This window comes from Momordica charantia (genome assembly GCF_013281855.1).
Source record: "Momordica charantia cultivar OHB3-1 chromosome 9 unlocalized genomic scaffold, Mcharantia_2.0 BLBB01000009.1, whole genome shotgun sequence".
NCBI classification, from domain to species: Eukaryota; Viridiplantae; Streptophyta; class Magnoliopsida; order Cucurbitales; family Cucurbitaceae; genus Momordica; species Momordica charantia.
Genome location: NW_028275167.1, coordinates 19,546,254 through 19,564,347, shown reverse-complemented (window position 1 = coordinate 19,564,347; position 18,094 = coordinate 19,546,254). Strand labels below are relative to the sequence as shown.

General features: G+C 38.0%; 1 protein-coding gene and 1 long non-coding RNA gene across 2 annotated transcripts; one reads left to right on the top strand and one right to left on the bottom strand.

Annotated features, from left to right (window-relative positions):
• The first annotated feature begins 10,332 nt into the window (after nucleotides 1-10,332).
• On the top strand, nucleotides 10,333-13,068 carry LOC111022247 (sm-like protein LSM36B). The gene is made up of 4 exons (XM_022299420.2): nucleotides 10,333-10,487; nucleotides 11,300-11,440; nucleotides 12,604-12,717; nucleotides 12,802-13,068. The coding sequence occupies exons 2-4, from the start codon at nucleotides 11,326-11,328 to the stop codon at nucleotides 12,849-12,851; spliced, it is 279 nt and encodes a 92-aa protein (XP_022155112.1). The 5' UTR covers nucleotides 10,333-10,487; nucleotides 11,300-11,325; the 3' UTR covers nucleotides 12,852-13,068.
• Nucleotides 13,069-15,064: 1,996 nt separating this feature from the next.
• Nucleotides 15,065-17,520, bottom strand: LOC111022245 (uncharacterized). Its single transcript, XR_002602941.2, has 4 exons — nucleotides 17,251-17,520; nucleotides 17,076-17,159; nucleotides 16,406-16,474; nucleotides 15,065-15,712 (listed from the first exon to the last, which is right to left on the bottom strand). It is a non-coding gene; the product is annotated as an uncharacterized LOC111022245 (long non-coding RNA).
• Between the last annotated feature and the right edge of the window lie 574 nt (nucleotides 17,521-18,094).

Here is an 18,094-nt window from a genome sequence, read left to right as displayed (position 1 = left end):
AGCTTTTGAAAGCTCAATATATAACGGAAATTTTGTATCCTGAGTGGCTCTCTAACATAGTCTTAGTTAAAAAATCTAAACGGAAAGTGGAGAATGTGCGTAGACTCCACCAATTTAAACAAGGCATGTCCCAAGGATTGTTTTCCACTTCCAAGAATCGACCAGCTCGTGATACAACGACCAAGCACGAGCTGCTCACCTTTATGGATGCACGAACTGCTCACCTTTATCGATGCTTACTCTATATACAATCTAATAAAGATGTACAAGCCCGATCAAGCCCATACTTCCTTCATAACCGACCAAGGCTTGTATTGTTACAAGGTTATGCCGTTTTGCCTAAAAAATGCAAGTGCAACCTACTAAAGGATGGTGAATAAAATGTTCACCAACCAGATCGGGCATAATATGGAGGTATATGTGGACGACATGCTAGTCAAGAGCAAGCAGGCCAGGTCGCACCTTGTCCTCCTGACTTGAGACCTTCAAAATTCTACGCAAGTACCAGATGAAGCTCAATCCGGCCAAGTGGGCTTTTGGAGTTTCTTCTGGGAAATTTCTTGGCTTTATGGTGAATAACTGAGGAATAGAAGCCAATCCTGAGAAGATGAAAGTTGTGCTCGATATGCAAGCACAAAAAACCCTTAAACAACTGCAATGCTTAAATGGAAGGATTGCAGCCCTCAATAGGTTTGTCTCCAGGTCCACCGACAAGTGTCTTTCCTTCTTCAAAGTGCTACGAAAGAAAGGGTCGTTCAAATGGACAACCGAGTGTGAGGAGGCCTTCGAGCAACTTAAGTCTTACCTCTACTGGGCCCCATTGTTGGCAAAGTCTTTGCCAGGAGACAAGTTGCAATTATACTTAGCCGTATCGGACAAAGCGGTCAGCTTGGCCTTAATCATGCAGGAAGGTGTGCGCCAGAGTCCGGTCTACTACATGAGCAAGACTATGACCAAGGCCGAGACTAGATACCACTAAATGGAAAAACTGGTCCTAGTTTTGGTTACAGCTGCGCGGCGACTCAGGCCCTACTTCCAGGCTCATATCATGACCATGCTCACAAACTTACCTTTGAAGCAAGTCTTTCCAGATCGGTCCCTATGGAGATACTAGACACTCCTTCAATCCTAGAGCCAGACGTGATGGTGATCGACTCCTAACCTCCGTCATGGATGGACCCAAATCAAAGAGTATCTGATGGGTAACATTCCAACGGATCTAAAAGAGGCAAAGAAAATGGCGCAAAAAGCGGCTCGATTTATATTCCGAGATAGAGCTCTATACCGGCGAGGGTTCTCCTTACCATTTCTCAAATGCCTCACAACTAAAGATGAAAATTACGTCTTAAGAGAAGTACATGAAGGCGTGTGTGGCAAACACTCAAGGGCCAAGTCATTATCGGCCAAGGTAATTCGATAGGGTTACTATTGGCCCACTTTAGACCAAGATGCAAAACAGTTTATAAAGACATGTGACAATTGCCAACGCTTTGCAAACATCATTCATTAGTCGCCCGAGTTGCTCACTCCGATCACCGCCCCTTGCCCATTTGCCAATAGGGGTAGATCTGATCGGACCCTTACCTCTGGGCAAGGTACAAACAAAATATGACGTGATAACACTGGATTACTTTACAGAATGGGTCGAGGTCGAGGCGCTTGCCACTATCACAAAGGCCAAAGCTTCATTTGGACAAGTATAGTGTGTCGCTTTGGCATCTCGAATGCCATTGTGACAGATAACGGCAAACAATTCGACAACGTGAAGTTTAAGGACTTCTACTCCAAGCTCAGAATCAGGCATCTCAGCTCGTCCCCAGCCCATCCTAAAGCAAACGGATAGGTTGAAGCCGTTAATAAAATTATCAAACGTGGCCTCAAATTAAGACTTGGCGCACGAAAAGGACAATGGGCCGAGGAGCTCTCTAAAGTCCTCCGGTCTTATCGAATCACTCCGCGAGGGTCCACAGGTGAAACTCTTTTCTCTTTGACCTTTTGTTCCAAGGCCATAGTGCCGGTCGAGATCAGAATGCCAACAGAAAGAATTGATTACTATGAGCAGGCGAGGAACGAGGAGGAACTACTCCTCAATCTTGATCTTCTAGATGAAAAGCGAGAATTATCCCAGCTACGCCTATCAGAATACCAGAATCGAATGACCAGGCATTACAATGCTCGAGTTCCACCTCGAAGTTTTCAGGTCAGCCATTTAGTTCTTCGAAAGGTTCAGAGGCATGTCGAAGTGCTGGAACCAAGCTATGAGGGTCCATTTGAAGTGGAGGGCACTGTATGACCAGGAACTTACATCTGGTCGATCTCGAAGGGAACTTGCTCCCACACCCATGGAACGTAGAGCACCTAAAGCGTTATTATCCTTGAAATGTAAAATAGTTCAAAACAATTGGACTTGTGTAAATTTTAAAGAGCTAGCCATAATAAAGTGCTTTGTTAGATTTAATTCCATGTCTTATTATATTGGTAGTTCGACTTGAAATTAAATGGGGGCCAAGTACTCCCTAAGTTCGAAAAAGCGACGCGCAGAGTACGAGGTGCAAACTGATAAGATTTTATTAAAATTATGCAAAAAGACACTGCAAGTTCGAAAAAGAAAAGTTTCATTAAGATAAGTGGGGAAAGCCAAGGTTTATGCACCTTGAAGCCCTACCCTATTTACAAAATCGTATAAGCATTCAGAATTAAGGAAGCAAAATAGGAAGCGAGAGAGCCGATCAGCCGCTGCCGAGGTGCGACCCAAGCCTCCCTTGGGAGGCTAGCGGTTGACCTCTTGCAAGTCAACCAAGCCAACTTCTTGAGAGGAGTTGACTGCATGAACATCCACATCTTTGTCTTGAAGAGCCCCAACAGCGTCATCCTCTTAAGATGGATCCTCCTCACCATCATCCTCATACTCGGAGTCCAACTTCTTCAGATAACGGTCCACCAAATCTTGAGGACCAGGAGTTTCGTTGGGACCCGCAACCCATTTCGTTGCATACTGAATCTTAAATGGTGCGAGGTCGACCTTAGGGGCCACGGTAGCCAAGCCTTTCATTAAAAATTTGAAGCCCGCGTCGCTGAAATCCTTAGCGAAGCCATCAAAGTCAAGATGCTTCCAAAACTTTTCTTCAAGAAAAGCGCTGTTTTGGAATTGGGCCTCCCATCTTTCGACGTCACCTTGTGCCTTAGCATATTTCTCCTCCAGGTTGGAATTGTGGCGCAGCAGTTTGAACTTCTCAACCTCAAGGCCTTTTGCAATGGCCTGAATGCCTTGAGCATTTTGCAATTCTGCTCGAGCTTTTACTCAATCAACTTAAGGTTGTACTGGGCGGCCTTCAGCTCTGCCTTCACTTCCAAAAGTTCACCCGCAGCAACAGCAACAAAATCCAAAGCAGTCGAGATGAACTCCTGGTCCTTCTTGGACTACTTTTCACGTCCATCCAGTTTGGCCTTCATTATGAGAGCCGTATGGCAAGCTGCATCATGAGCCTGTAAAGCAAACGGGAGTTAAAAAGAAAAACAAAACAAGACTAAGACATCAATTCGATATCGTCCCTCCCTACCTCGGCAGTGAGGTCGAGCAGTCGTTGAACCGTAGATCTTGGAGTGTAGACAAATTTAGTCGCGTGCCTCATTCATCGAGAGAAACTGCCACTGCCGATCTGGTCCACCTTCTTCTTCATGCCAGCGTTGAACAGTTTGACGCGAAATCGCATCTCCACATCAGTACTGGCACCGATCCGAACCTCTAGATCATTGATGAGATCCAGAAAACTGCTCCTCCTCACCTCGGATACGGCACATTTTAAGGATGTGTTCTTCTTCTTCTTCTTTGCCTTTTTTTGGAGAAGGACCATTATTAACCTTCTTTAAAGGAGAGATCTCTAGCACCTCAGTAGAATCGCTACGAGGCCTTTTCCGCTTGATAGAGGCCTTTAAGAACGCTAAAACCCGACGGCAACAACCCTCGCTGCCTCCGTGACCTGAAGGTCTGAGCTCGATGTGACCTTGTGTAACGCCCCAGGATGTTATATACCATCCTAGGTAATGCTAAATAATCCACCTGTCTAACCTTAACTCTAAACACGAGATAACCAACTCTCCGGAAATAATTTAAATAAAATAAAGCTTCGACTTCCATAATTCCACCAAAAATATCAATTTTATAAACTGTCGAAACTTCGCCCTTCGTGGGTAATAAAAAAAAACATCTCATACCCGCCTCAGTGGCTAAATTCTTAAATAAATAAAACAATCGTACACCTAAACTCCAACGACACCAGTGACGCGTTTAACAATAACATCCATAAAAAAAAATAAAAGTAGTTCTAAAGAAAAAAAAAATCGCTCCTCAGGTCCACACCTAGCCATAAAATAAATCCCAACGCTACTCATACCAAACGACCATTCCCTCTATCCTCACTAACTCGACCAGTGATCCCTCGTCGGTCAAGCCCTTTCCACGTCATCACCGCGGTCGACCCTGTTCACACCTAAAAACAAATAAGGATAAAAAGGGAGGGTGAGTACATAAGGTACTCCGTAAGTAGCCCTTCCCAACTAACACAAAAATCATGCTCACAGTCACGGCATATAAAATAAAACGATAGCAAGACAATTAAATAGACAGAGAGAGATAAAAAAAACAATAACTTGACATTTACATACAACAACCATGCGTCGGAACTACCAAGACTACAACCAATGATTCACTAGCCCTTGTCCCACAGTACTAAACCTCCCTCTACACCCCCCTGTGATACTCCCCGTTTAACTCCTCGAGGCATGACGGTTCTTGACATTTATTCCCAAGATACCGCCCCCCTCCTTTTACAGTACTTGATGTTCGACCTCGCCATTTATTCCCAAGGCCTAGCACCACTACTTTGCAAGCACCACTCTACTTTAGTCCTTCAAGCCTAACTCCTCGAGTCGCATTGACCCTTGACATTTATCCCCAAGGCCTCAATACTCCTCTACAGAAACTTGATGTTCGGCCTTGCCATTTATTCCCAAGGCCTGAATTGTGCACCGGTCCTTGCCATTTATCCCCAAGGTACCGATGACTTCCCAGCGTATTGGTCCTTGACATTTATCCCCAAGACCCCAATACTCATTTACAGAAATTTGACATTCGGCCTTGTCATTTATTCCCAAGGCAACTACTCAAGGCTTTGAACCTCCAAGCGATTTATATGCATTTTCAGATCAGACCACCCATAGTTTAATGGACTGCCAACCCGTCCCTTCACCCTTCACCCTTTATCACTTCACTAGCCCTCCCAAGACCACCTACAAGTATATTTCCCACATTCCAATTCACTGCACAGTTCACAAGCATGCTTTTCCTTGTAATAAACAAGTCACCACCCAACAGCTCACAACTAAAACAATATAAACTAATTATCAGTTTAACAACGCGAGCATTTCATTTACAACATGTTTGCAAAACGTCATGAGCCAGTTACTTTTAACCACAACAATTCAGAATCTACTAGTCACCTCCAACAATAAGAATAGAAAGCATGTTTCGTCTTAAGTGTTCAATAATAGAAAGACGGCAACAAAATCACTAGAATTTCACAAATAAAAACTAACAATCCCTACATGCTCAATTAAATTATTTTAGCTAAAAATCAGCATCAAAATCACTCCGTTAACGCTAAATAACGCACGCACTCGCCCCCTGGTGCTACTTACACAACCACTTCCTTAAGTTTGCGTCGAACTCACACCTAAGCACAAAAACAGAAAAAATACAGCAATATAAATATAATGTTCAGCCTCGAAAACAACTCTAAGAGGGTTCAAAGGGTCTCATTACCGCAAAACGACTTCGTGTAGGTGTGGGTAAATTAGATCTAGCTTGCAAAGGGGTGGGTAGCGTAAATCGGGCTTCGAACGGATGAAGATAACCACCGGACACCACCCAAAACACTGTTGTCCACGTTTTTTACAACAGCGAAAAACGCCCAAAATGACCTCCAACGGCTTCGATTTGATGCCCGTTACTACAAAACAATTTCGCTTAGGTGTAAGTATTCCAAATCTATTTCGTTTAGGTGTGGGTAATCCAAATCTAACTTCGAACAAGGGTGGGTCAAAGAAAATTACCGGGCTTCCCGGATCTAAGCTATTCGAGTCGTTGGAGTTTGTCGGATCGAGGGAAAACACCGTGAACAGCCACCACGCGCCGCCGCCGCCGCACTTACTGCTGCTCGAGACCACGCGCCGTCGCCTGCTGTTGCCGAACGCCTGCGCCAGCTGCTGCCCGACGCCGCCTGCTGCTGCCCGAGCCCGACGCTGCTGCTGCCGTGCTGCTGTCCCGACGCCGCATCTGCTGCTCAGATGCTGCCGCTGTTCGTCGCGTCGCCTGAATGGAGCTGCTCGCTGGAGAAGAAGAATCCGAGTGGGGGTGGCCGGCGGCTTCAACAAGAGAGGGAAAGGGAGGAAGAAGAAGAGGAAAAGAACAAGGGCTAGGGTTATTTGTTTTAAACTTTTAACTCCTTTGGGCTTGGGTTCTTTTCCTTTTGTTTAAGGCCCACTTACCCAACCCCTCCTTATTAAAACAAGCCAATAATATAATTTCGTAATTGGCCCAATGGCCCAAAACAAGTGTCACATAGTGGAATCCGTACTAAACCATAATTTGATAAATAACTACACGCGACTAACTCACCACTAATTCTGTAGCAATACACAATAGCCGAGATGTCACACTTAAATTAAATAAAGATAATTGATGAATCAAACAAAATAAAATGAAATAAATAAATAAATAAAAATTTATTTTGTTATAAAAATTTCCCGGAACTCGAGGCAAGCTAACCTGAGTAACGCGGGGCGTTACACCTTGGGTCGACAAGTCCCACCCTTGGTCTTGCGCTTCACAGCATTAGCTAAACCACACACCATTGTTGCAACGTCAAAGCATGTTAAAAGGCATTTTCAACAAAAATAAATAAAGAAAAAACAAGCTCGAACTCGAACCTACCTAATTCAGAGTTGGGTCTCAAAGCTTCGATAGGTACTACGAGAGGATTGTAATCAAGAAGGCCCGAGGAGTGTAGCAGTATGTTAGTGATCAGAGTACCGACCTTTCTACCACCTTTGAATCGATCCTTGTAGTATTTCAATACGTCAAAGGTCGGTTGAGTCAGGCCGGGCACGAGTTTGATTGCGACTACAACAAAAAATAAGTTAAAAGATCAGCAAAATAAACGAAGACAAAGAAAGACAGAAGGCAGTATGACCTCTTACCTAAGTTCCCAAATCAAAAGGGAATGCTGAAGAAGGGCTGGTTGGACGTGTCCTTCGGCAACCAGTCTCCCGCAGCGTAAAACCACTTCCTTACCCTCCATTTTATAGAGGTGAGACCCTTGATGATACTCCCTGTGCATTTCCTCGCACACAGGTAATATCGCCCAGGCTTTTTGGAGATACGCTTCACCTCGAAGCAAGCAAGGAGCTGGTTGGTCCTAAGCAGCTCGAGACCATCCACCTCACGAGCTTGAACCTAAAAAAGAATTGCTAAGGAAAAAATGACTCCCCATCCATTGGGGGCCACTTGGGAAGGTGCGAGACCAGCTCGGCTCAAGAACTCTTGGATGAAAGGGTGTACGGGTAGCCGAAATCCATATGGAACATTTTCAAATAAAGAGTGGCCTATCCCTTTGGAGGATCGTCAGCTCTTTCCCCGACCTGAAGTAAACTCATGAGGATGGAATTGGGAATTTGGTACCGCCTACGGACCGGTCCGAGGTAGTTCTTTGGCATAATAGAAGGGAATTATAAACCCTGATTTGAGGTCGAGGCATCACTGTCCTCACCATCGTCATCCGAAAAACAAAAGTTTTCTATCTCCTTGAGGTCAGCGACTAAACCCTAAGCTAAGTCCTCGTTAGAATGGGATTTCCTAGGAGATGATCTAGACTACTGGACGAACTGCTACTAGACGAGTTCGACATAACGTAAGTAATACAAAAAACAAAAGAGCAGAAGAAGAGACTGACCTAACACAAAGTTTGAACTGATTAGGTGAGGCTACAAAAATTCAGAAAGCGTAAAATGGGATCTGAGATGCACAACTATTTATAGCACTCCGAAAACTAATCTCCGACGTACAAGTGTCCAAAGGTAAAGATCGAGATCTCCTCGAGAGTTCAAGCGACGAAGCACTCGAGTGCATTTCCAGTTGTCACCTCGATCACCCAACTTCTCGAAACGATCATATTTTTTCACTTCGAAGTCGGAAGTCACCATATCAACCAATTTCCTGTAAAAGAACTTCTCTGCCTGGTCGACCCCGAACGTGACAGAGAGGGGGCCCATGTTTGGGAGAGGAAATTGTCATGCCATGTGGATGACATTGATTCGCTTGAAGAAGAATTATTCAAACTAGCAGCTCCACCTCGAACCTGCGAGGTGAGGGGGTGATATGAATCTCCAACATATTCAAATCAAATACAAGTCAACTCAAGCTTCATTCAAGACAAAAGCATCAATTATGGATTTCAAGTTCATGCTACATTAAATGAGGTCATTTAATCCTTTAGGGTTACAAAACTCTTGGTTTGCTGATTTAATATTTATTTTCGGATTTATGGTGTATTTTTAAGTATTTTAAGTTTTAAGACTTTCCATTTACTTTTTAGGTTACATTTAGTTAATGGTTGTTTATGGCATTGATGGAGTTAAGTGTTCCAACCCTTCACATGCCCATATGTTACTTTGGACTATTTTGAAGGCTATATATAGCCATGTATGTCAGCTTTGAGAGGATAGAATATAGATTTGAAGATGTAATGAAATGAGCCATTGAGCCTTTCTTTTAGCCAAGAGCTAATGTACTTTGCAATCTAGTGATAGCTTGCATGTTTAGGATCATTCAAAAGAGACTTGATCTATCTTGCTTGTGGAGTGATTCGGATCTCAAACAAGGAACAAGTTTTCTTGCCTTGAGATATTTAATCATCAAGGTAATCCGGTTTTTACTTTCCTTGGGTTGATTCCATAATCGTTTTCGGAGTTTTTGGAATTGAGTTCTATGGGTCTTGTTTGTTAGCAAGATTCTTAGATCCAACTCTCAAGAGTTTCTTATCGGGGGGGTTAGCCGCTTTCCCGACTTGTACGCCTGTTCGACGGTTCGATCTGAATGACCCGACAAGTTCAACCTGCGACACGGCAAGAATAACCGTCGGTCGTGAGGTCTTTCGGACCCCGTGCCTATAAATAGAGGGCCTCATTCTTACCCCAGGTATCGAAATTCTCCTCGAACATGTTATTAAGTCCGAACTGCTTACTGACTTGAGCATTGGAGATTTTGCCCTATTGTTCATGTCAGTCCAAAGTAGTTCGAGGCTATTGACATCCGAGTTCGACCTTGGCTAGGTCAAACCTTGTACAAATTCTTGCATAAACATGTTCAAAATTTTCGAATTGGAAAATTGACGATACTTTCTTGAAACCCTATTCATTTGTTTCAATTTTGTTCAATGTTTGGAGGATATATGTTTGATGTTTGAAGGGGAATTTTGTTGCTTTCGCATGAATTTAAGATTTTTGTCATTCAATTTTCTTAATTTTGAAGATGTTTGGATGAATTTAATCTATGAGGACACGGAGTTTTTATGTTAGAAAGTTAAGTTAGTTTTTCATATTAAAGATTCCATATTTGTTTTGGATTGAAACGTGGATAGGAGAACTAAAGATCCATTAGATAATGTTTTCATCTTATATTTTCGAGAAACAAATATGTTTATAATCCATCTTGTTTCTAACGTTTTGGAAAAAGAATCTCATTAGTAGCACGTTTTAATTCTTTTTTATATTTTCTATTTTTTCAATTAAAATATTTTGAGAATTGATTCTTTATTAAATTGATAACAACATATACTACATTTGATCTCAGCCAAAAAACCAAGAAAGGTATTAAATTGATTGTTTATTTAAGTCTAATAATTTATTACTACTATATCAAAGAAATATATATTGTAAATTATATTTTATTTAATAAATTAGATCCATCAAGTATATGTTATATCTTTTTATATCATATCTAGTAAGTTTTATTTTACCAACAAAAAAATCATTATGAGTTGAGGTATCTATTCCGATCAAGATATCATATGTCCAAATCTCTATCCAACAAATTCTTGTAATAAAAATATTAAAAATAAAAACAAAAACAGAAAATAATTATAAAAAATATTGTTGTTTCTATTTCGTTTTTTAAAGAAACAATAAATAAAAATGGTTACCGTATTTTTATCTCTGCTTCGGTTCACGACTTCGTAGTAGGGCAGTAAAACCGAACCGGGTCGGTTTAAGTAAAATACGAACCGAACCACTAGGGTTCCTCTTGAGGTCTTCTTTAGCGCCGCTCCCAGACTTCTCAGTATTCGCGCACGATCCACAGTCCTCTCTCTGTGAACGATCCAGCGGCGGCGACTCTCGGTGCACGACCGATCCGCGGCGACGACGAGTTCTTTGTAAGTTGCTGGCTTTTCTCTTAACTTTTTTATTCTACCGTGTTTCTGGGTCTCTGGCTGCGTCGTGGTGGGCTTCTGCCGCATGAATCCGGCGAGCGAGTTCCGGCGAGTCGGCGAGTCCTATTGCAGAAGAGGAACAAAGATTGTAAATGGCGGCTGTAATGATGTATTGGAGATGGGTGGGCTGCCAAAAACAAAGAATGGAAACAGAGAGGTTGGGTGGCCTGTGACGATGGGTACGTCTTTGTGACCCAATTTCTGCTGAGATTTTGAATTGGAGTCTTCAGAATGAGCATGGTCGGAGTGCTCTTCAAGAGGCAGTTTGCAATAGAGAGGATGCAATAGCTTCTGGGTTGGGCAAAAATCAACCTAGAAAATAATTTTCATTGATTTTCGCAATTTTGGTTATGTTTAGACTATCAATTCTGTAGTCTTACGCCCTTATTATATGATGCTTATATCTGAGAAAGGATTGAGATTCATAAACCGTGATGTTATGGTTGTAAATGTTCATGTTTGCTCCAAATTTAAGAAAGCCACCGTGGACTTGAATCTTTTTCATTTTCTAGCTTTATCATCATGGTTCCTTTTTCAATCCTCTTTATGGTTTAGATGTTTTACCTAAATGGTTTCTCTGTTTCATTCTTGAGACTTGTAGATTTTTCTGTCTGAGCTAGTATTCCTTTAATTAGGTGTGTGTGTCATAGTTCATTGGAAAGATATATTTAGTGTCTGTTTAGAGATTATTTCTCATTAGTTCTCTTATTTTTGTTGATGGTGTTGAATAAATTTGATTACAAATCTCTGATTAGGTATAAGAAGTTGAAGAGAAGTAGAGATGAGTATTGGGGGTGAAAAAGGGTCTGCATCAACAAAGACACCAGCGGACTTTCTCAAATCAATTCGGGGCCGTCCTGTTGTTGTGAAATTAAATTCTGGTGTTGACTACCGAGGTATATTTGCTTCTTTTTTTGCTTTCCCCTTTAATAAGTCTCTACTTGTTCAGATTTGCTTCATTTTTGTTCTCTTAATCATATCATCACTTTTAAAAATCTGATGGATATTGATGAAAAAGAATTACTTGAAGATGTTGAGGCACTATCCTTTTGTTCTGTTGGTCTTCCTTGTTGATAAATTATGGTCTAACTTGTTTTTTCATATAATCTCTTTTTCAATTCTTTGTTCGTTGAACCTGTCTTGTTTGCGTCAAACAAAATGATGTTTTGATTTTAAACATGAATATTTTTTGAGTTAAAAGTTTGTGGGAAAGATTGAACCATTGATCCGATGGCGATAAGTGTCTCATTGTTGATGATTTTAAACATGATTATTGGAAATCAGATGTACTCTATAAAACACGGACACAGCAAAAAAGGGGGAGTTTCTGTGTTGGACAGTGTCAGACACGGATATGTCCGGACACGCTCCGGACACGTGTGCGACACACAATTTAAAGTGTTCGAATATTAAATTTTTTATTTTAATTTCAGACACGTGGGGACACGTTTTGGACACGGGAGGGACACGCCAGATAAAAAAATATTGTTTCCTTAGCCCAATTTTGGAAGTCCAAGAAGTTTGGCTGAAATCTCAAAAGCTTAAACTACAAAAAAAACCCTAAAACGCTACCTAGTGACCCACCCTTCTGTTTGTGTGAGTTAAATTAAATAAGCTCTATTCTTACTTCCTTTTTTTCCCTAATTTCATATGAATTAAACTGGAGTAGAATATGTTTTACTAAATTAGGATGACAACTTCGACCCAATAATCAAATTCAAATCCTTCTCTAGGCTTTTTTTAGTGGATTACATTTACTATTTTTATGCTTTTTAGTGGGTACATCTTCAACCCAGTAAATTTACTTGACATTTATGTTTTTTAGCGAAGTAAATTTAGCATTTCTATATCCTAAAAAAAATAATAAATAAATAACGTATCCCCAGCGTGTCCGTGTCCTAGTTTTTTAGAAATTGACGTATCGCCGTGTCCTGTCGTGTCCGTGTGCGTGCTTCTTAGGATGTACTCATGAGTCGTGTATCGTGATCCATAAAGTAAAAACATCTATTTTGAATTCTATCCTGAAGATCCCATTATATGTGATGTTTGCATTATAAAGGTATTCTAGCTTGTCTCGATGGATACATGAATATAGCGATGGAGCAGACCGAAGAATACGTAAATGGACAGTTGAAGAACAAATATGGCGACGCTTTCATCCGTGGCAATAATGGTAAATATTGAAATAGAACCTTCCGATGCTTCTCTATGATTTGAGATTAATAATCCGAACTTCAACTTATTTTTTCTAATGCAGTTCTTTACATCAGTACGTCGAAGAGGACGTTAGCGGAAGGGTCTTCTTAGCTGGGCTAAGAATTCTGCCAAGAAATGCTCATCTCTTGCAGCTATGTTCCTTCAGTCTTGTGCTGTAAAATGAGAGATGGATTAGAATTGGAAATTGATCAATTCGAACTGTATTGTAAAATGATGTGCTGTTCTTGTGTTGTCCTCCTACCTGTCAAAAACATCAAAATCAAAAGCCTTCTTTAGTGGGAAATGGAATGCACATTATTGAACGAAACTACTGTTTTCACCTTCTTTCCTTCTTTCAAGTTTGCATCAAAATGTTTAATTTCTATGCTGAAGAAGAATATAATTTCTTCTTCACTGCATCTGCTGAAATTTCTTATAAATGTGGCTGGGAGCTTTTGAGATCATGGAAGACGGTGTTCATGGTGTGCATTTTCCTTTTACTTATTTAGAAAAAATTATTTATTGAGACTGTCACAGTGTAATTGCATTTTCCTTTTACTTATTTAGAAAAATTATTTATTGAGACTGTCAGTGTAATTGCCCTCTAATAATTACTAGATGCGATGCAGATTTAAAATTTTGCATGTCCATAATAATTACCCGGTTGTATCCATTCTTTACTAGTGCATGTGGGATGACTTTTAGAAGGCTAAAAAGTGACTTTTAGCTCAGCCTCATCATCGGGCCTTGAGGCCTAAAGGCCGGTGTAGGCCCAGTTCACGTTCGATCTAAGGGCAACATTTGACCGGCCCGACTCAGTCCAACCCTTCATTAATTGGATTGGATATGGATATTCATTTTTTAATTTTGGCCAGTTGGAGCCGTATTTGGATTGGCTAGTAGGGTCGGTCCAAAAGTTCGATCCAATATTTATTAATATTTATATTATATAATATTAATATATTATTTTATTATTTATTTATTATAAAAAATAAATTAGATATAGTATGCTAAGGATCTTTTGTTTTCCCTCTTAAATAGGTACATATTACGAAGAGACTACCACTTACTTCCCAACATCTCATTTAAATAATTGTTTTGAAATAACTGTACAACTTCTCAAATTCAAAATTTAAAATTATTTTAAACATATCTAATATTTAGGTTGTAATTTTTAAAATTTTTTAATACAAAATTTTGTTATAAATATCAACATTCATTTCTTTTTCTTCCCTCAAATTCTAATTGTAATTCTAAATCTTGAATCCTCTCAAGTTCCAATTCAGAGTGTTTAAATTTTCAATTTCTCTCGTAAAAAGATATAAATTTAATTTTTAAAAATAAAAAATATAATTTTTAAAAATAAGGCAACTTAAATTTATAAAATATGACATAATAAAATTTATTAGTAAGATTATAAAAACAACAAAAAAAATGTACTAAAAATTATATAAAAACACATATTCTAGAATTTAAAAATAAAAAACTTAGTTTGGAAGTTATTTAAATTTTAAAATTTAATAATTAAAAATATATTAATATACGGGCCGATCTAAGCCCGATCCAAGCCCGATCCAATTTTGACTCATCAACTTAGGCCCATGGATTGAGCTATGAACCTAGATTTGAGTGGTTGGGTTGGCCCAAACCCGGCCCAAACAATACTTGAGGCCCGTAGTTGGACCTGGGCCAAGCTTGGGCCATTACTTCTTTGGGCTGGGCCCGATGAGGCTGACTTTTAGCATTTTTTGGTATGGGTTAGACATCTAAAAGTAATTTTGAAATTTTTTCTAAAAATCCTAACAAATATTTAAAGTGCTTTTAGAAGTACTTTTTACTGCTTATTCTAGAGGTGCTTATAGAAGAAATGTTTTCGATTGGAAATATTTTCTTCAAACGTTATCTCAAACTTTCCTTAGTGATGTTTTTTTGTATTTACTTGGAAGAAAATTAGTTAAATCATTTATAATATAGTAGCACTTAAAATGCTTTTTGTTCTATCAAAAGTTCTATAATGTGTTTTCAATTAGTTAAATCCATTTTTTAAACTTTCAAGTAAATACTAAGTCTTGAACGTGAACAGTAGCTTCACGAGTTTCCTTTTTTATGTGCGCACATGTAATATATTTTATTATTATTATTTTTAATTTTAAACTTTATTTGATAACTATTTAATATTTTGTTTTAACGGTTTTTTTTAAATTAATTTTATCCAATTCTTAAACATAACATATGTTTTCTTTTTTTTTTAAAAAAAAAAATTTCTTCATTAAGATTAAGTTTAAACATGTTTGATTAGGAATTTAACCAAGGTTGCGAAGCTCGGCTCGAACAGGTGTTGACTGGACCGATGAGTTAAGGAGTTAGCAAGCAAGTAGAGGATCTATAAAAGAGAAAACACTATAACACCCAAGTCAGTGAATGATCGAGCTATATCCAAGAGACAATATAGTTTCACGTACTTGGAAATGAGGTAGCAGATTTCTATTTATAGGCGTAGCTTCTAAGAGGGCGTCCAACAAGCCTCCCATGGCTCTTTAAGGTTTCAGAAATCATGGTGTATGTCGTGGACTATCTCAGAGATTGATTCTTGATTGAGTGTCCTCTGATCCACACAGTCGGTCATCAGATTGCCGAAGTGAAAGATGATAGTGTAATGACCCCAATTTTTATATGTCATTAATAATATAATATTGAGATAATTACTCATAAAACATAATTTCATTAAAATAAAATAAGATAAAAACTTGTATTTTCATCTAAAAATGAAAACGATAACTTAATAAAACTTAACTTATAAATCTTTAGCAGCGGAAATCACAAAGTTATTATCCTTAAATAAAACAAGTAAAAATGTAGTATAGTCATAATTAAAAGTATAAATTATAAATAAAATTCAACTGTGTCTCATATCTCTTCCTCGTCAATGCCCAGGTCATCCTCGACGTTCTTCCCGTCAACTATATAACTATCTGTAAAAAAATTGAAACAACATGGTATGAGTATACAAATACCCAGTAAGTAGTTCCCACCATAAGGAACCTTTCATGCTCAAACACACACATCATGTTTATATGCATGTATACCTCAACCTAACATATAAACCAACGAACAACTTAACTTAAGATACTTGTGCTTGCTAGCATAAACTTACATATCTAAATCCTTAATTTGGCGTCATGCTATACAGAAATACCCCAGACCATAACCGTCAATTCCGCATGTAATATTTATAGGGTAATTACCCCCCATAAATACCATTAACATGAACTAATTTGTTTCGTAGGGCCCAGCCTTTAGCAGAAACCATACATGTCATATCATACATCTAGCTGCATAACATAACTGCTTAATTTGGGTATTTCATGCATAACATTAATCTTACCTAAATCCATGACACATAAGACTACTAACTTCACTACGAATGAAATGCATCACACATTATGTCATGCTTTACCTAAACATGATTTGCTATTAAACATACTTAAAATGACATGAGAAAACCATAGAATCATAACATGCTTTGTAATACATAAAATTTAACCACCATCACCATTCAATAACAAAATATATTTAAACAACATGAATAACATAATTCAATAACAAAACAATGCAACACATAACATAATTCACTTACAATCAAACAATAATACAACAAAACTTACAAGGCGGTAACTTATGATAGAATCCACTTGCCTGAACTTCGCAAACTAAAAGAAATTCCTTAAAGCTTCCTAATAACAATTAACACAACTAAAATTAGGACTCAATTACCTAAACTAAGCTTTCTCCAATAAGTTCTCATAACTAGATATGTTCACTATTCTACTAGTAGAAATCCCTTAATAATTAACCAAGTCCATAATAATCATAAAATATATATATAAATTTGTGAAAAATAATTTTAAATCTTCATATTAGCCTCTGATTTATATACTATAATATCGATAAAATAATTTACTGATTTTGTAAATTTACAAAAAAAACTAGAGAAAACACATAGCACTAGTTTTCACAATTTTAAACCGTAGGTAAAACTAATCATAAAAATCAATTTTAATACATTCAAATACATTTTAGGTTAGTTTAAAGGTGCTGGTCATGGTCTCAAAAATTCAGAATTAACAATCCAAAATTTGATACTAAACAAGCTAAAACTATAAAAATAAAATAAACCGTTAAAAACCGTTATGAAGCAATTTTATGAACATTTTTAGAACCTTTTAAATTCAGATTTTCAGATCTCAAATCAACAAAAATAAGGCCTAAACAGTACCTATTTGATCTTAATAATGAACCCTTAAAATAATTTACATAAGGAAGAATGATGCTTACCGTTAGTGCGTTTTCCTCTCTACCGTAAAGAATAAAAAGAGAAAATTTCCAGCAACTAAGAGAGCTTGAAATGATGATGGAAACCTTAGAAAATGGATATGAACATGCTTAGGTTCTATAAAAATTATTAGGAAAAATCTACTTACAAAATTAGACTTAAAGAAACCGTTCTTACCGAAAGGACAAAACTGCAATGAATGATCCTTGAAGGGACTTGGAAAAGCAACCACAACTCCTCTAAGGTGTGATTTAAAACGTAGGATAGATGATTGAGAGGAAATTTTCAGATTTGTTTAGAAATGTTCTTGGAGGAAAATGAATGAAACCAACATAGGTAACTTAAGGAGAATGACTTGGAAGATGAAACAAACATGAATCTTGGAAGATGGAACAAACTTTTTCTCTCTCCTCATGCATGGCCAATTACTTAATGAGATTGTTAGTGTTTTTTGGTCTTCCTAACTAACTTAATTACTACATGTGTCTCTTGGGTGGAAGGTGGGTTATATTGCCTAATCATGGTTAGTGGAAGGTGAGTTATATTGCCTAATCATGGTTATGAGTTAAATAAAACTTTCTATATTACCCCAATTAAGTTAATTTAATTAATGTAGAAAAATAAAGAGTAAAATAAAGGTAATATGGGGCTTTACTTGGTTAATTACCTTAAAATAAAACTTTGGATAAAATGTATGAAACTTTATAAATACTCAAATAATTCTACCATTACAATTACCATATTTCACAACATTTATCTAATTACTGAAGTAGTATTGTTAATTTTGTTACTTAAATACAATTATAATCACGCTAATCTTATTAATCTCTTATGCATATTTATTTTTTATTAACATACATAATTAATTAAACATTGATAAGATGAATCACTAAATTTTGTTGTAAATTTCTTTTTAATAAGTAAATAAAATTAACTTGAGCTTAATTAGTTAGAGTATTAGAAGCCTACAATTATTAACTAGGATTTGATTAAAGTTTATTGGCATAAAGCTAATTAGATT